This window comes from Buteo buteo, chromosome 12 (assembly GCF_964188355.1).
Source record: "Buteo buteo chromosome 12, bButBut1.hap1.1, whole genome shotgun sequence".
In the NCBI taxonomy this organism is placed as follows: domain Eukaryota; kingdom Metazoa; phylum Chordata; class Aves; order Accipitriformes; family Accipitridae; genus Buteo; species Buteo buteo.
The window spans coordinates 32,322,770-32,348,766 of record NC_134182.1 but is presented as its reverse complement, the minus strand read 5'-3'; the positions used below and the strand labels follow the sequence as shown (position 1 = coordinate 32,348,766).

At 40.2% G+C, this 25,997-nt stretch overlaps 1 protein-coding gene across 8 annotated transcripts; it reads left to right on the top strand.

Moving 5' to 3' along the window:
* Positions 1–130: 130 nt before the first annotated feature.
* GGPS1 (geranylgeranyl diphosphate synthase 1) lies at positions 131–25,007 on the top strand. Of its 8 annotated transcripts, none has more exons than XM_075043252.1 (5): positions 131–295; positions 4,560–4,617; positions 5,083–5,175; positions 14,358–14,428; positions 18,302–25,007. In XM_075043252.1, exons 3-5 carry the CDS (start codon positions 5,109–5,111, stop codon positions 19,061–19,063), a joined length of 900 nt encoding a protein of 299 aa, XP_074899353.1. In that variant the 5' UTR covers positions 131–295; positions 4,560–4,617; positions 5,083–5,108; the 3' UTR covers positions 19,064–25,007. The 8 variants fall into 8 exon arrangements, with proteins under 8 accessions (XP_074899353.1, XP_074899351.1, XP_074899349.1 ...); XM_075043250.1 differs by having other exon boundaries at positions 4,560–4,624; XM_075043248.1 differs by lacking the exons at positions 4,560–4,617; positions 5,083–5,175 and adding an exon at positions 8,412–8,751.
* The last annotated feature ends 990 nt before the right edge of the window (positions 25,008–25,997 follow it).

Here is a 25,997-nt window from a genome sequence, read left to right as displayed (position 1 = left end):
TACCGGCCCGAAGAGCGGCGCGGCGCGGCGAGCGGACTACACTTCCCAGGGTGCACCGCGCGCCGCCGCCGCGAGGGGACGGGGCCCTCGCCGACTGCTAATGAGCCGAGGGGGCAAGGCCGGCGCCTGCGCGGTGGGGCGCTGGTGGCGCATTTTCCCCCAAGAGGGGAAGGTGGCGCCCGGCGGAGCGGAAGGGGGCGGCGCTCCTCCCGCCGAGCGCTGCCGCTACTCCTGGAGCGGAGGCTGCTCGGGGGAGCGGGGCGCGGCTCCAGCTGGCGGAGGAGGCGGCGGCGAGGTAAGCGGTGGCTGCCCGGAGCTGAGGCAAGGGTGCGCGGGGCTGCCCCGCGCCGCCTGCCCGTTAGCCGGCCGTTGCTGGCGGGAGGCGCTGTCGCCGCCCGGCGCGGGCTCCGGGCAGGGGAGGGGGAGCGCGCTCCTCAGAGGAGCCGGTCCTTCCCCTCTGCGCGGGGTCGGGCGGCGAGGGCGAGCCCGGCGGCGGGGGTTGGAGGAGGGGAGCTGGGGGGAAGCCGGTGCCGCGGCCGCCCCGCCCAGGAGGGGCCTGGCGGGCTGCCTGGAAGGGGGCCGGGAAGGGGCTGAGGGGAAGGGGGGGGGGGGGGGGGCCGGAGCCGGCGGCCGCCGTTCGTGCTGGGTGGCGCCGGCGGGCAGCGGCGCTGTCGCCGGGGCGGGCTGACTGACTGACTGACTGAGCGCTCGGGGGCCGGGGCTGCGCCGGGCTGGCGGCGGGCGGCGCTTCCCTCGGCGGCGGCTGAGCCCGGCTGCCGACAGCGCAGATGAGAAAATGGGGGTGGACGGCGGGTAGGGGGAGCGAGGAGTCCTCTGCTCTCGGTCTCGCTTTATCTAAAATGGCGCTGGCGAGGCTGGGCTGCTTGGCTTTGGGTCGTGTGTGCAGCTAGAGAGGCTCTGCCGCCTCCGTCGCGTTCGCATCTCTTACGTTGAACTCCGAAAAATGAACCCTCTTTCCATGGTGTGACCGGGATGTTTTGGGCGGGGGTTAGGCATCTGCAAGCAGGGTAGCAGCTTCGCGTTCTTTGTGAAATGTGGGTTTTAGTCTGAGAAGCCATTCGGAAGTAGTCACGGCTTCTGCCCCCTCGTTTTCTGTCTTCGGGGCAGCCTGCAGCTTAAAACCCTTTCCTGCCTGTGTGCTGTCACGGCGTAGTGCGAGGGCTTTGACAGCCCAGGTATTGTTGTCTGGCTTCTGTGGCCTTCATGCTCAATTATTTCTGGAAATCCTATTAAAATCGAAGCACAATTCCAGCAACAGTATGTTCTTGCTGTTCTGACGTTAGTGTTGAAATTGCAGCTATGGAAGACTGCTTCTTTACTTAGCTGCATCTTCAGGGAAAGTGTATGGTTATCCTTCCACCTGTGGGAAGTTGCCTATCCTTAAGTTGAATACAAGGTTTTGTTCGGAATCAGCCTTGGAGGGGTTGTAAAGAGGACTCTGCTAATTAGAATGAGAATGTGGACTAGGGTGACAAGCATCCTGTCCAAATTACATTTGGATTAAGAGCCTTGATAGCCTCTTTGAAACAATACACATTCACAACAGTTTCTGTGTATTCCTTCTGAAACAGACCTTCTTACTCCTACAACCCCCTATTTGGGGCTTTTTTTTTTTTTTTTTTTCACTGATTACAGTGAAACTGGTGCACTAAGTTCTGTGATGGAGCCGATTTAAGAACTTTCTGGATGGTTCCTGTTGCACTATAGCTCTCTTCCTTTGGTGGTTCTCTTTTATTTTCCGTGTAACTGTACTGTGGTTGGAGTCACTGAGATGATGATGATGCTTTTTAAAATACCATCTGTATATTTAACCTGGACCATTTCAGTGATCCTATTCCCCTAATTTGGAGGAGGGGAGAATATTCTGCAGAATGGGATGGAAGGGATGGCGTTAGAAGCTGTTTTATGAAGTTCCAAAACGAAGACTTTTCTTGAAGTGTAACCTAGAATTAATATGACTTTCATCCACTCTAGGAAGCTCCTAGACACAGATTACAGCTTCAAGTATTAGAGTAGTTCCAACTTATGGAAGCCCATGTCACCACCTTATTCTAGTGTCTTGTGTGTTTTCAAAGAGATTGTTAGAGAGAAGGTTTTTTGCAGTCCAAAAGACAGTTCCATGGGATCTCTGTTGTGGCTGCACGGCCTGTGCCAATAATGGCTATTCTTTATGCTTACGTGGGGCTACTGAAAAATAACTGAAAAAACTTAGTCATGCATAAATTGAAATGCAGCAAGGCTGTGTACTGGTTTACAAGGAAACTGGTTTTCAAGCCAAAATGGCCTTAACTGCTTTAATCCTTTGAATAAGTGTATATGTAGTCAATTCTTGCACTTACTAACAAAAGGCTTTGCATTCCCTTTCATTTATTTTTTAACTCCTGGCAAGTTTACTTTTTATTAGGAAGTGCTGACTGAGATCTTGTCTCTAAATGTCCTTGCTGAGAAGACTTTCTGCAATGGTGTAACTTCCATAGTAAATTCGTCAGTCACCGAGGCAGGAAACCCTTAATATCAAGCATTTTCCAAGTGTGTCAAATGTGATAACTTGTGCAAAAAGCAATAAGATTACAAGTGTCATATGGTATTCTTGCTTACAGGCCTTTATAAGGAACTTCATTTACATATTTTTTTAATCAAGTGTCCCTTTCTTTGTGTAAGTTTGGGGGAGGTTCTGCTCACTGTTCTTGTTTTGGTGGGTGTGTTAGACATGTAGCTGACTGATGAATAATCAGACTGTTTCTCTTTTCCTTAGCAGAGGTCACCTATCACTTCATTTAAAAGTAGCATAGCATTCTAGAAAAGTTTAACTGTAGTTATTTAAGCAAAGTTACCATCCACTCTTTGTCTGTTAGAGCTTTTTTGCCTCCCTTACAATAAAAAAAAAAATAAAAATCTTGGCACTGGCGGGAGAAGTGCCTGACTAATTTTCTGCTGATAAACAGCGTTTGAGGTGGACTCCTGCTAATTTTGTGCCAGCATATGCAAAAAAATTAGTTTGTTGCTGTGTAATACTAGTGAATTTCAAGTTAGTTGGGGATTTTCAATATTGTCTTGATGTCCTACAGACAGGCAAGAAACCTCTGAATTCCCTGAGGAGAGAGGGAAAACTTTAATATTTACTTTTAAGCAGAAACTTTCACAGAGAAGCCATTCCAACCCTAACATCTCTTCCCAGCTCTGTTGCATAGCTAGGCACTTTCAATTCCAAACCATCTGTGTGGCTTTTTGACAAATAATAGTCACAGGAGAGTTGTTAAGTTGATAGTGTGTCCTTATATCCATCTCTACCAGCTTCTTTCTGCTTAAAACATTTGGGGGTGGATTGAGATAATCTTTGATTTCACTTCCTCACTGAAGTCCTTTGAGAATTAACTTTGATATGTAAGGGTACAGTTTGACAGCTGACTCTCAGTGGCAGTGCTTAAATCAGGTGTGGTGTTTAAAAGCAGTTCCTATCCCTTCAGTTATACCAACAAGCTGAAACAAAATAGTCAAGGGTGTAAAATCTGATTTAGATTACCATGCGGCCTGACCGCTAGTTGTGCTGGCATACCATGGGATAGGATGGAAAGGCTATACTGCTTATTGTGGCATTACAGCTAAGAAACTATGCAAAGCTTTCTTAAAAGGTGCAGTCTTAGGATCATTTTGTTGGCAACTGTGTTTGCTTAAATAGCCTTTCTTGCCCCTGAAGTGCTGATATGTTTGATTAACATATGCAGTTAAGCAAGTAAAGGAATGGATCCAAACCTAAGCTTGGACAATAATTATTAATGTGGATCAGTTCCCATGTTTGGACTGTTGCAAATGCTTATGGGTGTGGAGGCTGGGAATGGGAGTAGACAGGAACTGATTGAGCTATACTGAAAGGGAAAGGTCGTGAATGTTGAGGAATACCAGTTTGTCCAGGAAGCGTAAGAGGAAGCAGTGATCTTAATGCTGATCTTCCGAGCTTTTGATGGGAAAGTATTGCTGGATTATTTTAAGCAAGTGTGGAACATAGTTTATTCCATTCAAGTTAACCACTCCCCTTAATGTTGCTACATTAAAAATGCATCAGTCCGTACTTATAAATATCACTTTAAAATAGTTATTTTTGTGGATAATTTATGTAACTATTCAGTTGCTCCAGGGGCAAAAAATACATCCTTTCCAGGATGCTAGCTAAGTAGCTAAGAAATGATGCTGAAGTAGCATGAGACTTTATGCTACTGCTGCAGTTCCTGTCTTAAAATGACATTAGAAGAATTGTTTTGAGCTGCTGCATCTGCAGTGCAGCAAGTAAGGCTAGAGGTGAAAGGACAGAATATCTATGATAGAAAACAGTATAAAAAAAATGCAGATATAGATGACCAAAAGTATGTGAACTGAAACATAATCAATAGAAAATTGTTGAGCTGTGTAGGGAATGGATCCTAAAAGATTTATCATGAGAGTCTATGATGTATATAATATATGGGAAAGTGTGTAAAGACGTCTGTATGCTTAAACAGAGGTAAGAAAATGGTATATTCCTGTTCTGCCTTCTAAAACAGGACTGAAGAATTCTATCAGAAGGCTGAAGCCAGTGTTCACCTTGTTTAGATTGCCTTGGTATGAGGTATGTTTTATGCTCTTAGGCATCTCCACTTTTGTATGGGGAAAGCATTTAGGGAGGTCTAATCAGGTTAGTCATATGAGGTTTTGTATGTGCTGAGTGTCTTCTCTAAAGACTTACAGTGAAGCTTCGTTGTTGTGAGTGCTAATGTTTTAAATACTTTATCATCTAAGCCCTCTAATACATATAAAAGAGCAAACAAAGTCTAGGAGTTGGTTTGAACTATTCATGAATAATTAAAAAAAAACCCTGTATTTAGTACATATACTTGTTTCTTTTCTAAATGACATCCGGAAAAGTTTTTTATGTAGTAAAGGTAGTATTAACTGAAGGTGTCATGTTGAAAACTGGAATATTTGCACCTAACCTCAAAGTCAGCTGACTTTTCATTAGTTGTATGCATCTATTTTTTACTTCCCTAATTTTTCCATCTAAGTAGTTAATAACACTTTCTTTAACAGTGAACTACCTCTTATGAAATAAAGAAATGGATGGGATGGATGAAACATCTAAAAGAATCCTAGAGCCATACCAGTATTTACTTCAACTACCAGGCAAGTTTCTTTGTACTGTGTTGGTTTTAAATATCAAAATTGTTTTTATGGCAACTTTTGTCTCAGGAAGTATAAGCCAAGAAGTTTGTCCGTTCTTGATTTGTAGATTTAAGAGTAATTAAAAGTAACATTCTTCAATATTTGTTCTTTTCTTCTTCTTGTAGAACCACTCTTTTTAGCGAGATTGGTGCAATAGCTCTTTAGTCTGTTTGTGTTGCAGTGTAAGTAGTATTTCAGTTACTCTGTTCTCCATTCAGAGTAGCTGACTTGCTACTTTTTAAAACTGGTAAGGGCAAGTATTGAAGACTTGATCCCATTCTTGAACTCAGGGCTGACAATGTTTTGTTCTTTATCTGCTTGCTGTACAGGACTGAATGGGTTGTGTGGTTTTGGTTTTAGTTTTGGTTTTTTTTTTTAAATAGCCTGTTTCTTTTGTGTAATTTCTTCTCCCTGGTATGTGTAGAGCCAGGTGTTCTTATGGCCAGTTTTGTCTGTCCCTGGATTGCTTCACTTGCCAGAGGATGAACCAGTCCTTGTGTGGTATCAGGTCACTAGCAACACATTCAGGTGAAGTTTTCAGTCTTGAACAGTACCTCTTTTAGTAGAATTCAGGAGGCAGTTTGATAGAGAACTACTGTATGGATATGCCTCTCAGACTAAACAGATTGCTGTGGATTTTACTTGTACACCTGAAGTATAAGAAAGACCATACAAGTTATCAGAGTGACAATCTTTGTAAAAAATAGTGGTGGAACTACTTTGTCATTGGGACTATTGCATGATTGCCTTCTGTCTAGCTTATACTGCATACTGGTATAGTTAAGGAAGATATAAAATATGGAAAATAATTCTGACCAAAATTTTATCTGACTGGGGTAGGAGACCTTCTGTCTAGACAAGTAGCATAATGAATCACAGGCACAGTACTAAGTGGCTTTTGCACATCTGCAACAAGACCTGTATATCAGCAGGGTGGGTCCTAATTCATTACACTTGTGTGTAACTTCATTATTTATCTCTACAAATATCCAGGATTGTCTTGTCTATGTTAGTGATTTCATTTGACTTGGCAGTTAGCACTGCTTGAGTTGAAAAATAAGAAAAGAATTTCAGTAACATACCTTTTGAATGCCAGAAGGCTCATTTTCTATTTCCTCACAATATATTCCATTTGGGTATGTTGAACTGGGTGATGGTTTTGATAGAGAACTACCTTGAGAGTGAGTCTATGACATTCCAGAGAGCTTTGAGAGCTAGTCCTGAAGAAATTTACTTTCCTCCAACACCACCTTTAAGTGTACTTTTTGTTTGGTTAGATTATATCATATAACAAAGGTATATTGTAACACCTCTGCTTTTTTAACTGCTAAATATTTTTTAAGCTATTGTAGGTACCAGCAAAAAAAACCCTCAGCTTCCTAGTAGAAAACATACAACAGGCAAAAAGTGCCATAAAGAGCTTCTATAGGCAGAAGTGCTTGACTAATAGCTGTTCAGTTAGCTTTCACTTTAAATGATGGATCTAGAATATACACTTAACCTTTTCACCTTGACTTCTGTGGTTAAATTACTATACTTTGTGAGTTCAACCCTGATCACTTTATACTGATGGCTTATATAATGTTATACTTACTGACAGTGCAAGCATTTTATATCCTATACTGCTAAAGTGTCATAAATCTGATTGTCCACTTTAACATGTTGATCTCTTCTTAATTTAGTTTACATTTTGGAGAAGGTGAGAGACAAGATAGGCTTCTCTCTATGCAGAAATGGTGATGTGATTCAAAAGGGAAGACTTCTCTTAAACTAGGCAGGTAAAAGTGGTGTACCTGTGTAAGGCTTCACTCAGGTGAAGCAGTGAGGCTTCGCAATCATATAGCTGGATGTTTACTGTTTTTGAAATACTGGCTTTGCCCAAAGTCAGCTATGCCAAGTACAGATCAGTAGGAGCTGGTTACTTGTGTGAACCTCAGAATCAGCATGAGCACCAGTGCTTGATGAGGGGGAAAAATTGGGCACATGCTAGCTGTTCATAATTAGGGTGGAGCCCAAATGAGATGCCTGAGCTAATCTAGCAAGCTCTTGCTGAAAGAGGCAGTTTCATCCCATCTTCTTTATGCTTTTGGCAGTATTCTCCAGCTTCTTAACTTGTGCCAGTTCTCAGCTTGTAGACCAAATGATTAGGTAGTATCAATCACCTAACCTGTTAAAAACTTGCCTGGTTAATCTTCTCTCATCTTGTTAGTGAGCTGGCACATGGGTGGGGGACAAGGAGCTGTTTCTGTGTTGGATCAGCTTGAGCTCTGAGGGGCTTTTGCAGAAAGCTTGACTGAGTGTCAAGTGTGTACACTTATGGCCCTGCAATAGTCCAGTTGCTTATCTTTTAAGACTAGTTAAGAAACAAACTCTCCAAATGGTTTCGTAACCTATGAGAACTTGAATGAATTTAGATACATATCAAACTTTGTTTACCTAAAAAGGGATTGTGTAACAATATTAAGGTTGTTTGGGGGGGGGGGGGAAGTCCCTGATAATGTTGTCTGTAGTGTAAGATATCTCTTAAGGATTAATCCCTCAATACAAGAAATTGATTACTCTGCTTCCCATTAATGAAATAGGATTTTTAATGGTAACAGTTTGGGGATGATACTTAAACTAAGCTTGTCTATTTCTTTGACTTCAGTACTAGGATAGAGAAGCTACTGGACTTAAGGCTTTTTTACTATGTTGCCATTTTAACTGCTAGTATGGTAATTAATGTGTATTGCTTCACTAGCAGAATTTAGTGCTTGGGAGAACAGACATTCTGAAACAGTAACTTTTCTTGTAAAAACTTGTTGCAGTAGAACATTGCCATACTAGCTTATAGTGATGTTGTACTTGAGTCTAGTATTCTGTCCCTTAGTCTCATAAACACAGTGCAATAAACAGGATTAACTTTTACAAATTCCAATGTGGTTTGTCTCAAAAATGGCCTGATTCACACATATGATGAATCTTTTATCTCTGAGTGGCTGAGTTAACAGCAGTAGCTGTTTTTGCAGCACTGAGGAGTATATGGAGTTTCAGTTGCAGTAAAACTGGTATGGTCAATAGCTTGCTATTGAAAGGGGTAGATTCTGATCCCATTCATGACTGTGCATCTTCCCTTTCACTTCCCTCTGGTCTTGGCTGCAGTCTTTCCTGGGCTTGTTCAGCAAGCTAAACAATCAAGACTGGCTTTTGTTTTTCAGCTTTGTCTGCTGGGTTGTTGAACTTGACCAGCTTGGTGGAGTTAAGCACCACAGGGCATGAACCCTACCACGAGCACAACTACACTTGGCACATCAGAGGCTTCAACTTAAGCCAAGTTCCTGAGGGAGGCTGCAGCTTTCCAGGTTCTGAGCTGCAGGGCTGCCTGGGGGCACCCACTGGGCCAGAAGAAAGTGATGTCCCTGCCCCTAAAAGGTGTGGAGTGGTGGAAAATGTGTGTCACCAAGCAAAGGAGCCATGGAAGGGGGTCAGCAGGCTGCACAGCATCAGAAATAACAAAAAGAGCAAGACCCTGCAGGTTGAAGAGCTTGAAACCTCCAGGTATATTGAAGGAGGGGCAGGAACAGTCTGTGCATATCAAGTTGGGAAATAGATATGCTCACAGTGGTGAAGGCTGGGAGCTGATGGCTTCTGGCACCAGGAGGAAGATTCCTCTTCCTCAGGCAGATATGCAATTGCCAAATAGATTCAGTGCACTGGAAGAACACATGGCTGGAAGCTCTGTCTACAGCCAAGCATCAGACCAGCACCTGGTGGCAGTAAGTGGGGACACTGACTCCTGCAGGGGACAGAGGCCTCCATCTGAGCTTCTGTTTTGGGGAGCTTTGCTGCTTCTGGGTAGCTCTGATCAGGGATGTTATGGAAGGACTGCCAAGGTGTGTTTCACCCTCAGACTACTTAACCCTGCAGCTCTTCCACTTGAGCACTAATGGATATAGCAAAGGGATGCCTGGAGCTAATTAAGCATGACTGTGACTTTTGGAATGAGGGCCAAGGGCACAGGAAGCCAGGTGGCTTTTCTTGATGAAGCTCAACCCGTTTCCCCTTACCATCAAGAGGAACAGAGAGATCCTGCCTGTCAACAACTAGTTAGTTGCACAGCTGATACTGATAGAGATTTGGGGTTTATGACCATGGCATTCCCTTTGTAGATCAAGGACTACCAGGAGATAGCATCCCCCTACCCAAGTCAGGGCAAAAGTGTCTCTGCCAACAGGCTGAGCAACCTGGTGAGAAAGGACTTAAACTAGAAATTACAGTAGAGGGGAATGCCTATACACAATAAGGTAAGGAGAGGGTAAACTTGCAAACAAAGGACAAGAGACACCTTGTAATCAACAGAGCAGAGCTGAAGGCAGCCCATTCCAGGTGTATGCACTCAAACAAGGAATTATGAACAGGACAACATGATGGGGGAAGCTCTCACTTTTTCTGGGAAATCTGCAGAATTGGGTGCCTCTCTGAAGAGCCCCTGCACAAATGCATACAATGTGGGGCACGAATGGGAGGAGTTTGAGGTCTGCATGCAGTTGCAGGGCTGCAGTTTTATTGGGGTATCTGATGTGGGATAGCTTACACAGCTGGAGTGCTGCCATGGGTGCATGTGGACTGCCTGGGATAAGGCAGTCTGGGATAGCAAGGAGTGGGAGTTGCCTTTTATGTGAAAGAGCAGCTGAACTGCATGGAGCTCTGCCTTCAGTCAGATGATAAGCCTGTTGAGAGTTTATGGGTTAAGATTAGAGGGCAGATCAATAGGGGTGACACTATAGTGGGTCTTTGCTACAGACAACCTGAGCAGGAAGAAGTAGATGAGGCCTTCAAACAACTGGAAGCTGCCTCATATTTACAGGCCCTGGTACTCATGAGACTTCAGCTACCTCAGTATCTGGTAGAAGAAGCAACACAGCAGGGCAGAGGCAATCTGGGAGGTTTCTGGAATGCATTGGTGATCACTTGCTAACATAGGTGATCAAGGAGCTGATGAAAGAAGGCACTATGCTGGACTTCACACTTAGAAACAAGGAAGAATTGGTTAGGACATGAAGACTGGGGGCAACCTTAGCTGTAGTGACATTAGGATGGTGGCATTCAGGATCCTGAGAAGAAGGAACAAGGCAAAAATCAGGATCACAACCTTGGACTAGTTAACCCGATTTGGAACAGGGGACTTAAGTCAGACAATTCTCCAGTGACATTAATCCATCATGAGTGGCTACCCAGGTTTAAAAGTGTATATGCCTGCTCTCTTTGCTTGTCTTCCTGCAGTTCACTTTTGCTGGCTGTAGTGTTTCTTATAGCTGTGTGGGGAGGTCTGCTTGGGGAGTTTATCCATTTAGCCCTAATCCATCAGAGGACAGAGCTAAACATGAAAGTATACAATATAGCTGAGGTAGTATAGTAGCTTGCTTCCTCCAGAAGGGCAATGCCCCCTTCCTCTGGCTCTCAGCATCTGCTGCTTACCCTGTACTAACTCTGGCAGATCCATTTCATAAGCTGACTCAGTACATAAAGCTGGCAGAAAGCTAACCTAGCAAAAAGCAGACAGTTTTCTGCTGGGGTAATGAGTTGAATTAGCTTAGTGAGGCTCTAATGAGGGCTAGGTTAATAGTCCCTTTGCTCTTTCCCATGCTGTTCTTGCCCTTCTATGTACCCTCACTGTAAGTGGGGTGCTGCCCTAAGGGCATAATTTGTGGTCACTTTAATGCAGCAAGAGTGAAGAAATACTGATCAGGAACCTGTCCAGAGCTGGAGGTCTGTGGGTTTGGGGTCTGTACCCTGTCACAAGACAATTGTGTATAGAGAGAGGAAGTCAGGCTGAGGTTTTTTCTTTTTTTTTAGTGAAGTATCTCATCTGTCTGAAGAGGTGGGAGGGATTGTCCTCAGTACAACATCTTTAACGATCTTTGTTTCAAGGATAAGGGAGTTACATTCTTATCTGTAGAAGGAATTTCATCAGAGTGAATCTGTTATGTTTTGAATATTTTCTCACCTTTTCCACCCAACATTACTAAGGAGAAAAGCTTTCCATATTTGCTCTTTGATTTGGCTAATATTGGGGTTTTAAGCAGATTAAACAAAAAGCATTTAGCATAACTTTGATAAAACCTTGGTGCAGCAATGTTTATTATTATAGCTCTATACAGTAGGTAGAGCTTCTAATTTTGGAAGTTAGACTTCTGTATTCTTCAGTTTTACAATAACCTGCTTAGAATAATTAACAGAGTGGTGACATGTGACAGTGAAGAAACTGAATAATTCTGCCAATCTTAAGTTCTACTACTTTTAATTTTGTCCTAGTGTCCCTGGATTGTTGTCTTGTCTAGTTTGGGGAGAGGAGAGGTGTGGCAAGGAATAGAGGCTTCTGCATATAGGCTTTTGAGACCAGTATTAGAGAGCTTTGGTCTTTTGCCATCATAGCATGGCTGTAGGCATAAAACATGCATACAGAAAATTGCTGTAATATCACATAGGCTGGGTATGATTGACTTCAGAACAAGATAAAACAGCATTTATTTAGCAATAATGTTCCTTTAAAGGGGCTCACACAAGAAAATCTGCACCTATAAAAGGAAAGATGAATGCTTCGCTATACAGATAGTAGTTTTTTGTTGAATAGTCAGTGTCTAGACAGCCCTGCTAGTCAAGGTAGACAAGTCTAACAATTCAAATGCAGTCTGTACTAAGGAACTGAAGTGCCTAAATCCACTGTGCATGTTAATAATTCATTTAGAGTGTGTGCTAGTAGTTATGTTCCTTGTGATAAAATAACACTTGTTGCTGAACATTCAGCATTCCATAAGCATGTTTTCTAGGAAACACATTCAGAAAAACAGAATTAGCTGCCTAATGTGAAAAAGTAGGTGTTGTCTATATGAATGTAATTTAGAAGTGAAGAAACAGCTGTAGATAAGGTACACTTCCTTAATGTGATATTTATCTCTGAGTAGTTTTCTTTATGGAGTTACTGAAATATTTGTTAATACTTAACTGGCAAGCCATACAGTTTGGCAGATGTTTTTAACAGTAATTCTCAATATTTTTGAGCAATCTTTTCAGTTAACTCATGCAATTATTTTAAAGTAAAATATTGAACCTCTGATGCAGGGCACTTTGACTGGTGGTTACAAGTGTGTAGTGAGTTGAATCAGGGAACCAATCTGGCCAAAATCTGATCTAACTACATGGGGAAGAAGGGGGGGGAAGGCTGAGTGTTTGAAGTGTTTCAAATCCTTAGTAACTGCAGGAGATGTCAGAAGCAGGTCTAACTTGAATTAGTGGTGGTGCTTAGTTAATGTAAGAGGCTTTTAAACTCTTGGGCACTACTCTAACTTTATATTTAAATTTGAGCTCTGGCTACCTGTGTTAAAATAGTGAACTTCTAAGTAAGTGAATTACTGATTTAAATAAACAGATTTAAAAAAAAAATAAATTTAGAACCAGCTATGTACTTTCCTGAAAGGGAGCAAACCTGATATGGGGACCTTAAAATATCTGCTCTGCTGTTTGAGAGACAAAATAATCTCTCCCTCCTGCAGAAAGGTGTTAGTGTTTAAAACTGACCATAGAAAACAAAAATGGAGAACACAAGCCTATGATAGTGTATGTCCAGGTAACAGTGCCTGTATCTCAGGACAGAGCCAAAGGACAAAGCGGGGGGGAGGGGGAAGCATCTTTTCATTAGTCTCTTCTAATGAAAACCAAAAGATGGTGGTGATGGGAAGCAGTGGAAATCTTTGAGAACTGAGACAAAAATTGAAGCCTTCTGAGCCAGGGAGGAAGGTTATCACCATTCCCACAGAGCCCAAATCACAAAGCTATTGCTTACCTGTTGGTGACTTAGAGAAGGAAAAATCCTCAGTCCAGTTTCTCCAGGGTATATCACTGCAAGTGAACTTACCCATTTTTATTATTCTGTTCTGTATGTGCTGGTCACACAGCAATAGAGAAGCCTTAGGGAGAGATTCAAATGTTGAAATTTCTTCAGTGCTATGGGCAAGATGGCATTATCAATATGAGGACTAATATTGCAGAATCATTAAGTTATGTCTCGGTAGATCTTGAGATGAGTAATATGGAACCCACTGTCTAAGTTGCACTGCTTTGAAGTTTATTTAAAACTCTTTCCAAAGGCCTTGTTGATGTGAGCTACATATGCAGAGCTGTTTGTCTAAACCCATCTTGCAGTAATTCAAAGATCTTATGCATAGCTGAGCTTCTCAAAGTTCAGAGCAGCATTGTCTCGGTGTGGGTATGGGGTGACTTTATTTTATATTGATCATCAGTAGACACTTGAATAAATATTTGTACATGACTCCTAGCAATTTATTAAAGAAAGCTGGCATCAATAATTTATAGGCACATAGGTTAACTTCTATTAAAATTAACTCTGTCATGTAAAGTGTGTCTGGATTGAATAGTAATGCTTGTTTTAACACTAAACTTGAACTTTCGATCTTGTCTTTCCTTCCTGTGAAACGGTGACTGCTTGGCTCCACCAAACTAGATTTAGCCAAAGCAGAACAAATCCTATTATTCGTAGGTAGGCTTCTTGGGTATAAGATAAATGTCTGAATTCTTGGAAAGTTCTATCCTGTTCAGAATGTTCTGTTCAGATTTTTTAGAGTTATTTAGTAAGTATATCAAATGTCACTTTCCTGTTTTACAAATTGTCAGTAGCAAGTGAAGAGTACTACAGAAGAGAGACCTAAAAATAGAGAGAAATAAATATTCAATAAATATCTGTATCTTCAACTAATAATGAATCATAATTGAAACTTCTTAATCTGTTACATACACAAAATCTACATGCCTGGCAAACTAGGGCTTATTCTCAGAAGTAGTAAGCTGATCTGTACAGGTTACCAACATACTCAGGATCGCTTACTAATTAAAATTCCAAAAATAAATACAGTAATCTGTAAATGTGTGCTTTGCATATTACTGTGAAATGTTTAAAACTGAAGCTGCTGATAATTGATGTTTATACAATGAGGAAACAAGCTACACACTGTGATATATTTTCCACTTTCTGGTGATCACACTGATCAGTTTACTGGTCTCAAATCAGCTATAGTTGAGACAAACTATTGTCGCTAATAATGAACCTTATGTGATTTTTATAAATGCCTGTAATATTTTTATTGTAGGTAAGCAAGTGAGAACCAAACTGTCACAGGCCTTTAATCACTGGCTGAATGTTCCAGAAGATAAAATACAGGTACTGGGTAATTATTTTTAAAGGGCTGTTATCTTTCTTCCAAGACTACCAATAACAGATGCTTCTCTTGCGTAGCATAAATGATCAGAAATCTTTAATGCACTAATTTCTGAATATATTAAAGTAAACTTTTAGGAAAACAACTTTAGTGCAAAGCTTTGACTGTGATGTAACACTGAAGAAATTACTTCCATGGCTTATGTAGAAAAGTTACTTCTTTCCAAGTGTGCTCAACCTTTTAAGTAGATAAGCAGCTACTTAACTCAGTTATTAACACTGAGTTTTCAATGACTTATGAAAAGAAGCTAGACAGTTACTTTGTAAACTACACATATAGGGGTTGAAAATAAAATCTTCTGATTTTGATACAAGAATATCAAAGACAGCAATTAAATCAATTTTATAAATCACTTCTTGTTCTGGGCCTAAAACTGTGGGCTTCTTATCATACACTCTAGAGTCCCTACTCTGGGGAGTTTAATGAGAAGCATTAAATTAGGAATTCTCCTTCCCTTTTGCTTTTCTGTTGGATGAATCTGTGCAAGATGTGTGGCTGTGTATTTAAACACTGGATTGTCAAATGAAAAATTACCCTTTTGGTTAGACTACAGTTTTGCTAAACTGCATATAGAGTGTGCAAAAGATTCTCTGTGTCCAAGACAATGTAGAGAATCAAAATAACTAATTACATATTTTGACACTTACCCAGCTAGTTAATTTCATTAATTGTTGGCAGAAGTACCTGTTAGAGTTCGTGAAGGAGTCTTCTTTAGTGTGGCTTAAGAGTGACACTTCATAGCTGTCAAGGAGCAAAATGGTTTTAAGTAATTTAATGAAGGAAGAGGCTGCATTCATCATCTAGTAACTCTTCTTTTCTATTTTCCAACCTGTCTATGTAAGTTTCTAGCCAGACTTATTCTGGCTTCCAGCTAGACAAATCTTACCCTTTGAGCTCAGTTACATATCCAAATGATATACAGGTTGCTATATAATACATTTGGTATGCATGGGTTTAGTCCAATATCATAGATCAGAATTCAAAGTGGAAGAAGCCTCTGGAAGTTATCTAGGATAGCCCCCTGCTTAAAGCAGGGCTTGCTCTATAGCTACTTTAGGCTTCTGGTGGGCTTACTGAGTTTTGAAGATCTGAGCATGTAGATTCTGCAGCCTCTCAGGGCCTGTCTTCCTGTGCTGAACCCCTGCCACAATAACAAAATCTTCCATTCTGTCCAACTGGGATTTCTTATGCTGCAGTCTGACTGTTGCCCTTTTGCTGAGCACCTGTGACAGTACAGGTCCATCTTCTCTCATGTTCTATGGTAAACTAAAGCTGCAGTGCTTCTGAAGAGAGGTTACTAGTTCTACATGTCACTTTTAAACTGCTAATCATGTAACCATTATGGAAAACTTAGACTGCTTGTTTTGGTTGTCTTTATGAAGAAAATGGATGCTTTAATGTTTCCTTTACCACTTAAGCTGTTTGTGATAGAACTTAATATTTTTATTCTTTGGGTCATTTGAATACAAACCCAAGACCCTGTTGTCTTTTAATCTGCATCCTGACACAATTGTTACTGCTTTTGTGCATACTTGTACTAATTTTAATAACTTAAGGTTGTTGAAGTCTGGAGGACCACCTCTAGTCATCTTTTTGACATCTCATAATCTTCTTAAGATGTCCCAGGTGTGTAGCAGCCTGATTCCCTCCAGCTATTTGTATTTCTTCTATTAAAAATCTAAATTCTGGCACTCATTACAGGACAGTCTTCTACTGTAGATAATTTGTCTAATGTAGTTCATTTAGGTGATACAGTTGAGGCTACTCTTCCTCGGTAGTTGATTTTGCTATTGGCTGCCACCATTTCACTTTTTTCCCAGCCAAGTGGTCTCTTTTTTTCTCCACTTACTGTATCTCTAGTATCCATCTGACACTACACTGAGACACTTCAGCTTGTTGAATTAGAGAACACTGGGTTTGTCAGATGAACTTTCTTCTAAAAAGGCACTGAAATGGCCTAGCACAGGGCCAAGCAAATTTTAAAGCTATTGCAGGTAAGGAGGTAGAAATGTATGTGTTGGAGTGACAGTGCAGCAGCTACTGATTAGATAGGCTTGGGTTCTAAGAAAGTATAACACTCTGTACTGGTTCTTCAGCTTTCATTATGAAGAGCAGCCTTTTCATTTCCTCACCTATTTCCTGATGTCTTCTAAAATAAGCTTTTTCTGCTGTCTGAACTTTTTCACTCTGTACTTTCAACTTTGAAGCATTTTTGACACTGCCTTTCCTTAAGTTCACAAGAAAACTTAATTCAAACACACAGAGTCATGAAGCACTGTTTCAATTAAACCTTAAATGTCTAGAAGCTGCAAAAGTTCATGAAACTGAAAGTGATATGAAATAGGTTAGCAAGAGAAATGCTAGAATGGGCTTATCCAAGGAATTCACAAAATACAGGGGAACTTTCCTGTTAGTACTGAGAATGAGAAGGACCTAATGGACTAAGAGAATATTCAGACAAATAGGTATGCAAAGTTGCTTTCAGTAAGTACTCCATCTTCTGATTTAAAGTCAATGGGCAACAACATATCCTTACAGGTCAAAGTAGGGCTCACTTCTAACTGGTAGAGGAGTCATTAGTTCTTCTTAAGTCGTTCTTGCAGTCATATCTTGGACAAAGCTGGGGTTTGGATTTTAATCTTTGGGACAGTGGTCACTGAACACTAGGTGGCTTGCTGCTCAAGAAAATGCTTGCAGCAAAGTCCCTCTTACTTCTTCCTACAGCACCTACCAAATAGGACCATACTAGGTACTTGCCACTATTTAATTTAGTATTTTTTTTAGAAGCAGTTGTTTTCATGAATGTTGACTGAGTGCAGTGTTTGTAGCTAGCAAGTGTAATTGGTTCATTAGCTTTAAAATCATATCTTAATCAGATGTGTTTTGCAGTGAGTTTAAGCATGTAAAACTGCATACTGTATAAATTTATTTCCATTTAAGCAGGTGCTGAATATACCTGCTCCTTGCATAACAGCTGTGCAATAAAAACAGTATATAGTGTTAAAACTCTTTAATTCTTGTTGAATTGTCCCACTTTGGAATTGTTAAGGTTCAGTTTTAGTCAAATGTAGTCAGCTACAAGCTTGATGTTCTGAACAGTTTGTGTACTTCAGATGGTGTATGATATTGGTCTACCTAGTAGTAACAAGTGTGCAGGAAGCTTCCCAAAAGAAGTTGCAGCTGTTGCCTTTCTGCCAGGAATTTTCCAAATGATGTTTCAGAGAATAGTATGTCCTTTAAGAGCTCAGTACTGAAAATAACTATACAAAGTGTGGGGAAAGAAAGATGAACTCTCTCCACTTATCAAAACAAGGTCTACAAGACAAATGGGTTTGAGTATGACAACTCATTAATGACAAATGTGTGTAATGTATTAAATACCTGACACTCTTAAGAACTGACTTTGGGAGACCTCAGGTTAGTGAATGTGAACTTGAAAAGCAACACAATGTTGTGACTTTTTCCTCTATTCATGTTTCTAATAACAGTTACTGCATGACTCCTAGACAATGGCATATTTTAGAACTGTAGCAACAATTAAGAGGAGCACGCAAGTAGAAGCACTTCAGGGAGTAAGTCCACTTTGAATCTGAAAACAGTACACAAGGCAGACCGCATGATCCAGGCCTTAGAGCAAGCTGGGTGATTAAGAGAATCATAAATCTGTATTAATGGTAAAAGCAAGTGGTCTAAAGGGGAACCTCAGTGATAGAGAATACAATTCTTTAAAACCTTATCCATTTTAAATAAGGTCTTGCAAAACTGGAGGTTAAATTACAGTGGGAGAGTTAATAATTTTTTTCTTCTTGTAACAGGTTATCATTGAAGTGACAGAGATGTTGCACAATGCAAGCCTACTTGTGGATGATATTGAAGATAACTCAAAGCTACGACGGGGCTTTCCAGTGGCACACAGTATCTATGGAATTCCATCTGTAATCAACTGTGCTAATTATGTGTATTTCCTTGGCTTAGAGAAGGTTTTAACCCTTGATCATCCAGATGCTGTTAAAGTTTTTACCCGTCAACTTCTGGAACTCCATAAAGGTCAAGGCTTGGATATTTACTGGAGGGATACTTACACCTGTCCTACAGAAGCTGAATATAAAGCTATGGTACTGCAAAAGACAGGTGGTCTCTTTGGATTAGCTGTAGGCCTCATGCAGCTGTTCTCAAATTATAAAAAAGACTTAAAGCCACTTCTTAACACACTTGGCCTCTTCTTCCAAATAAGAGATGACTATGCCAACTTGCACTCCAAAGAATATAGTGAAAACAAGAGTTTTTGTGAAGACTTAACTGAGGGCAAGTTCTCATTCCCAACCATTCATGCGATTTGGTCAAGACCTGAAAGTACTCAGGTGCAAAACATTTTACGTCAAAGGACAGAGAACATAGATATAAAAAAATACTGTGTACATTACCTTGAAAATGTGGGTTCCTTTGAGTACACTCGGAATACATTGAAAGAGCTTGAATCTGAAGCCTATAAACAAATTGAATCACTTGGGGGAAACCCTGAACTTGTAGCACTAGTTGAACAGCTGAGCAAAATGTTCAAAGAACCTGAAAATTAAAAATTTAACTCCTGGGGGTGGATTAAAACCCTTTTTAAAATGGGAAAATAACCAGACTATGAGAGGTGTGATGATAATCAGTCTTGCTTAAAACTTTTTCTTGTAGCCATGTTACAGAAATCACTGTTAAAAACAATTTGTCACTGAGTATTGCAATATATGCCCTATTATCTATACAGTCTTAACTGTAACTGCTTACAGATAGATGTCTTTGTTGAAGCAGATGTACCAGAACCGAAACAAGCATTGAATCTAAATGTGATCATCTTTACAAAATCATCAGCATTATTTCAGGCCTAAAACTCTCATATCTTTAACCAGGCTACTGTAGGTTTCTGGCTGAAATTGTGTTAAATGAAATCAGATTGACCTGAGTGTATTGTGCATTTTCAGACAATGCTCTAGTAAACCAAAATGTACAATGTTAAATAACAAAAGATGCTTGTACGTAAAACTGTTGTGTGATATTTCTAAGTTAGACTTGTGAAGATCAGATGGATCAGCTTCCTAAGTTCTAAAGTGAATATCCTATCCAGCTGCTGGGGATATTTTCAGGGGAATGCAAATCATGAAAGATAGCATTTTATATGCAAATAAGACTAATGTTTAGTCTGAATTGTAGCTTTACAAAGATTTCTGAGTACCTTGGAGAAAAGATTCCATCACGTCAACAAAGCGTAAATTTGCTGCTGATTCCAGCTCTGCAGTGAATAATTTTGACTGCCTGGTGTTAGATTTTTAAACTGTCAAATATTTTGTAGCCAGGGACCTAAAATCTATGCATTAGAGCTCATACATGTGTCTGTAAACAGCAACATAGTAAGCTGCTACTAGAAATGAAATGGGATCCACACCAGGTAACTTCAGGACACCATAATTGGTGCAGGTCTCTTTAATCTCTGCTTATAATTGAGAGGGGCTTCTCCAGGAGTTGATTCATAATTTGTACTGCATTCCCATTCTGACTTGCTATCTGGATGCATGTTATAGGTCTCTCCAAAAAGACAAGTTCTGTCATTTTTTGCTAAAACAAAGTACAGCATCTTGTTCTACAAGCTATAATACCACTTCAGTTTTGTTAATTGCTTAAAGAGTGCTTTAAAATTATGTACACAGACATACTGAAATAGAACTGGAACTGAGAGTGAGATTGAGGGAGGGCTGATAAGTGACAAAACCCTCTGCTCATCTATATAGAAATATGTATATAAAGGTGAACAAAACATAAGCAGAGATGTTTTTCTTCTTGGCTGGGATGGCTATTAGGTTCAGTTCCCTTAGTCTTCAGAGCCACTTAAAGCTTTGCTTTAATGTGGGGAGCTAATGGTTTGGATCAAAGGTAGGACTGGTGCTATCAGCGGTGGTGTTAGCTCAAGCATAGTCTTAAAAGAAATGGCCAGAGATACTTGGCTTCTGACAGATAAAGGATAGTTTTATGCAGGTGTTGATTTACTGTACCTGGAAAGCAGGGAGAGTCATGGTCTCAACCCAGTGCAGACAAACACTAACTGAAGAAGGTTGCTCTAGGGTCTTCCCTGGGCAGTTAAGATTCTTCTGAAAGTGATCAAGCATGAAAAAACTCAGGATGACTGCTTTCAGTCAGAGGCATTATGTAGTTATAGATGATAGCCCATCCCTTTTATCTGCATGCTGAGGAGGAATCTTTGTCTGCTCTGTGATTAGGCACAGAATAATAGCTTTTTCACTGAATGGACCTGGTCACTGGGACTGAATAGCTTAAAGTTGGTGAAAGGTGTCTTTAATGTTAATGACAGTGAATTGTTAATTCCTTTTTCATAACTTGTGGTGCTTTGTAGTAAGCCTGTAAATCTGTAATGGTTTATGAGGAAATACTATCAGCAGCAAAGTACAACATTTATTTTGTGCTGTGTCTTGGGAGTTTCAAAGCACTGTTGCAGCTGATGTTGAATGGGGGAGAGCACTGGAAAAACTATTGTCAGGAGAATCTCCTAGTCTTACTGTAAAAGATATCCTTGTGCCTATTAGGATATAGTAACTGACATATACAATGCAAGGTGTACTTAGCACCATTTCTTGTCTGCTCAGTTGCTGGATGTAAAGAGTGTTGTGTAATCAAACTTTCCCTAATGAAGTAGCTTTTCTTATTTTTGTGTAAAACTTTTCTACCATCGGAGTCTTCTGCTATGTCATCACTTCTTTGGCTCATTCTGGCAACTCACCCCAGTACTTTTTCTAATACCATATTTTGTAGAATGTGCCTGCATTAACTTAGGAGTAAGTACCTTGGAAGTTTTCCAGCTGCAGGCCTTTTAAACCACAAATGGGTAAGAAGGAAAAAAAGCTGGACCAGCAAGAAACCATACAGCTCTTACTCTTCTGCCTTCAAGGCTTTTGATACCAATATTCAAAGCATAACCTGAAAGTATATCTTAAAAGGCCCAGAAGCAGGGTATCATTGCTCTTCACTTTGGTTAGGATGAACTGAGGCCTCTGAGGGTTTTTCTTGATGTATTCAGGAGCTGGAAGAGGCTGGGATCTTTCCCCTTCATCTGTTAAGCAGGTAGAGCATCTTTAAGTATTAAGCTTCAGCAGTGATGATGCTCTGTAGTCAAGGTAGACTTTATATTTGGTGCCATAAGATGAGACTGTGCATCCTCATCAATATTCTCCAATATTCGCTCTGGTACAAGCTCCTGGTGTTAAGACATGTTACTAAAATAACTTCCTTAAAGCAGCATGAGAGTTCTTGTGGCTGCAGAATTAGCTTAGTTGTGTAAGTGCTGCTCTCTCTTGCTATGCCTCCCACAACACAGGGAGTAGGGTTTTTTTCCCCAATCTTCACAAGAGATGCATTGCTGTGGAATGCAAATCTGAGTTGTAAGTGGAAATGCCCATGGGGAAACAAAGGGTATGCTGGTTTCAATGTCAGTCCCTTTGAGCCAGAACTGTTCCCTTTATTATCTTCCTACCATTGCCAACAAGTTCGACTTTGATCAGGTTACCAGTGCATCTAAAGAGAAATGCAAATATTTGGCAGTCTCCAGCATTTCTCTCTACCTCAATCTGTTTTCTGATTGTGTGCTTGCTTGGATGTAAGTGAATGCTGGATGTAAATGAATGCTGTCACCTGTCTCTGAGTGGCCAGCCATTGGATGAGGCATCTGTCTCTGCTTCTTCAAAGGCTGATGTTATCCCTATCAGCTATAGTGAAAATTGCATCATTTCAGGACCTTCTTGAGGAGACAGCTTGTCTCCCACCTCTCTTTGAGCTCAGGCTGTTCAGGTACCTAATAAGAGCAACTTTGTATGTATTGGCCAGTTGTTGATATAAACAGCCTAAAAATGTTAATGGCAGTGGGAAAGTACCTGTTGATACTTCTTCATGCTTTCAACTTTATGGTTGATTTTGCTAATTATTAAATATCTAAATGACTCCATGTACTATGGAAATTTCCTATATTTATGGCTTCTTTCCCCAGTTATTGTTAAAATGCTAACATGGTATGAAAACATGGGATTTGTGGGTTTTGGGGGGTTGGGAGGGGCTGTGGTTTGTTTGGTTTTTTGTTGGTTTGGGGTTTTTTTTGTGCACCTTCTTAAATAAAACTGGTTTGAACTCTAATATGTCTCTTACCACTGAACTAGGCCAGGCATGTGCAAGAGCTATATAGGCTTCCATTGCTCTTCTTTGTTCTGTCTTAATCTTATCATTTTACATTTCAGGTTTGATATTTACTATGTTCTTTGTATTATTTGCTCAGTACTTTCATTGTAATTCTTTTCTCAGCTATATTTGTATTCTGCTACTAATACTGTAGCACACACAATACTATCAAACTGATTTTTGATCCTGGACAAACAAAATAGTCTGGGTCCGCTTTTGAAATGGTAAATCTTGGCTCGTCATTTGCCTTCACAAAAGTAATCCAAGATTTTCTGCACTCCTGAAATGCCAGAAATCTTTTTTCCAAGAAGCTAAAGCCTGTAACATATATTGTTATAAATTATTTTTGTCCTATATAGCTTGAGCTCCTTTCCTTCTGCTACCTGTTTGCTTTCAGCACCCATTTTGCTTTGGTGGTAATGCTTATTAGGCCTTTCTGTGAAACAACTCACTAGCCCTGGGGGAGAGGAGTTAATTTTTGTCTGGGTTAACAAATTATCCCACTCAGCAAGAGCCTGATGAATGTCAGAGCTGGCAGGTGGACAGAGGCTAGAGCAGAGCCAGGGAAAGGATTTGAGAGAATAAGAAACTGGTTTAGGCTCCTGTGGCTGCCTCATGTAGTTTCACCTCATTTTACAGGATCTTCTTTACTTCGTTAGGAAAGGCTATAGAGCGTAGTTGGTTTTTCTGAGCTTCCCTTTCTTGCTTTCCAAATTGAATGTAAGAGATATTGAAGTTAAAAATTATTTATTCTGATAGTTATATAAGTAATTTGCATATATCATCTTAACCTTTTGATTAAAGGTATAGGTAAAACAGAGTACATTGTTTCATTACTATATTTTTCTTTAACAATTTTTCTATTCTTGAAGCCAGGGAAACATAACCTGCTACCTGCCTCGACTTGATTGTTAACTCATAGTAACATCCTTCCTGAATAACTTTTATCATAGCTGAGCACCAGTGTTCACCTTTTCTGCAGCATTTTTTAATTACTTTAAAGGCACCTTTGTGAGGTGTGGCTAGGAGTAATCCATGATTCATTAATTCACTTTCATCCAAGCATATTATCTGTGAAACTTATAGTATGGGATGCAGGATAAACCACACAAATCCTGATAGCGCTCCCTCACCTGTGTGCCCTATGGAACAAATAAGTTCTCACTTAACTCATTGAAAAGGCATTTACTGAGCATCTTTGTTTACTACAGCATAGAGAACCATGGGAGATATCCAAAGAAAGCCTAACAATGCTTCCAGGGAGAGCACTGCAAAACCTGACATGAATTTTTGTGGAAGACTAACTCTGATGTAAAGGGAAATCATAGTTAATTTTCTGCTTTTGAACTCCAAAACAATCCATGAAAATACTCTCTACTCTGTCAATATATGAATTACACACTGTCTGTAAGCAGTTGCATCTTTTCTTGATCACAGTAGATTATTGTCACTCTCTTCATAATGTTTCAGTTGTTATTTATGGAGCATATGGTACAAGTTACTTAATCACTCAGTAAAGTAATTATTGAAGTCTGTAAAAAGGAAAAATGGCAAACACATTTTTGATTATGCTGTCTTGAAATACACATAAAAACTGGCTTGTTCTCTTGCTATAATCTAGTATATGTTATTCTGCAGTGAACTTCTGTTATGCCTCCCTCAGCTAACAACTTTCACCAACTTAAGTTATTAAAATCAGGCAGACACCAAAGCCATGCGAACAAATTAAAAGGGGGGGGGGGGAAGTGTTTGCAAGGAAAAACCCCAAAGTTCTCTAAAAATAAAATTTCAGACAATTATAGAGTTAATACATGAAGCATGGAACTAACTCCTACACTTTTTCTGTGGCTTTAACTGAAGAACCTATTGCTACTTATGCTCTCTTCTTTTTGGGGGTGGGATAGGGTGTACAGGTCTCAAAGTAAAAACCATATGGAGGAATTGTCATTGCTATTCCCAGAAATGTAAAAACTGTGCTATAAACCTAATCTCTTATATTTTACACCAACCAAAATGAATGTTCAATAAATTCTGAAGTTAAATCCTTTTTCACTGAGGTGCTTATAAAATGTAGAAGTAGCAATTCTAGGTAACGAAGTGAAAGTGTTAAATGGGACTAGTTGTTTTATTGGCATTGGGACTGTCCTGTTTCTTGTCAAGTACATTGGATGATCTATAGCTATTTGTTTATTACAGTGCTAAAACAGAAGAAACAAGAAATGCAAAGAGATAGAAAGAATTAACAGTAAGTTATGCTGTTCTCATTATCATTTTAGAAATACTAAATACATAAGTTCAGCAACATGCTTGTAGATTCTGAGAATGGCCAAATCTCTTATCAGACATGCTGCTGGGATCAAAAAGAGTGTGTGAAGTATTTTCTTGTTGTCAACACCTTTCCTGATATGCAGTCAAACAAAACAGAGCATGCTCTCAGGTTTGTACTCAGGAACAGTGAGTGAGTCAGAAAAGGAGAGCAAGAGGGCTTACTGCCATTGTTTCTGTTGTGGTACCACTCTCTGTGTAGCTTCAGCGTCATTCAAAACTGGAACAGATTGTTCGAAGGCTGCCCTCTGTGGGAGGTGAATGGGCTGAGGAACTGAGATAAGACAGCAACACCACCACAGCTGTGGAAGGACTAGAGTATGTATTTTTTTCCAAAGACATTAATTGGCCTAAGACACCACATCACCTTTGGCAAAGGAAGACCCTAAAGTAAAGGCACAGAGGTATTTACTAGAATGTCCATTTGGGAAGCAGCTGCTTTATGCCAGACAGTAAAGCATGCTGTCAAAGCCTGTTGCTTTAAGATGCAAGCCATCAGTGTGCCTAAGAATTTACGTATTATCCAGATTATGTTGATTGGAGTATACTAGTATTACCAAATACCTGTATCTGAATTCTGTAATCAGTATCATAGAATCAGAACAAAGAGTACTAATATGTCGCCTGCTGAAAGAGTGTATGGAATTATTTAATGTAATAGAAGTGGAGACACAGCACTGAAATAGCTTCTTGATTACTTACTGTCATGGTTGTTTCAGTCTTTGTGGTCCCAAAATTCAAATGACTTTGTTTGAATTAAGTTGTTATGAAGCTTTGAGCTATGAAGCAGGTCAGAGATGAAAAAATGTGGAAAATGTCAGCTGGGATACTTTAATTTTTATAACCACCAAACTGTGTGAAAGCTGTTAGATCTTGTCATAGCTGTGTCTATGAAACTGAAGAGCTCTTACTAAATTTCTGTTCCCCAGCACTTGCTACTTCAGGAATACAGTCAAGTCTTTC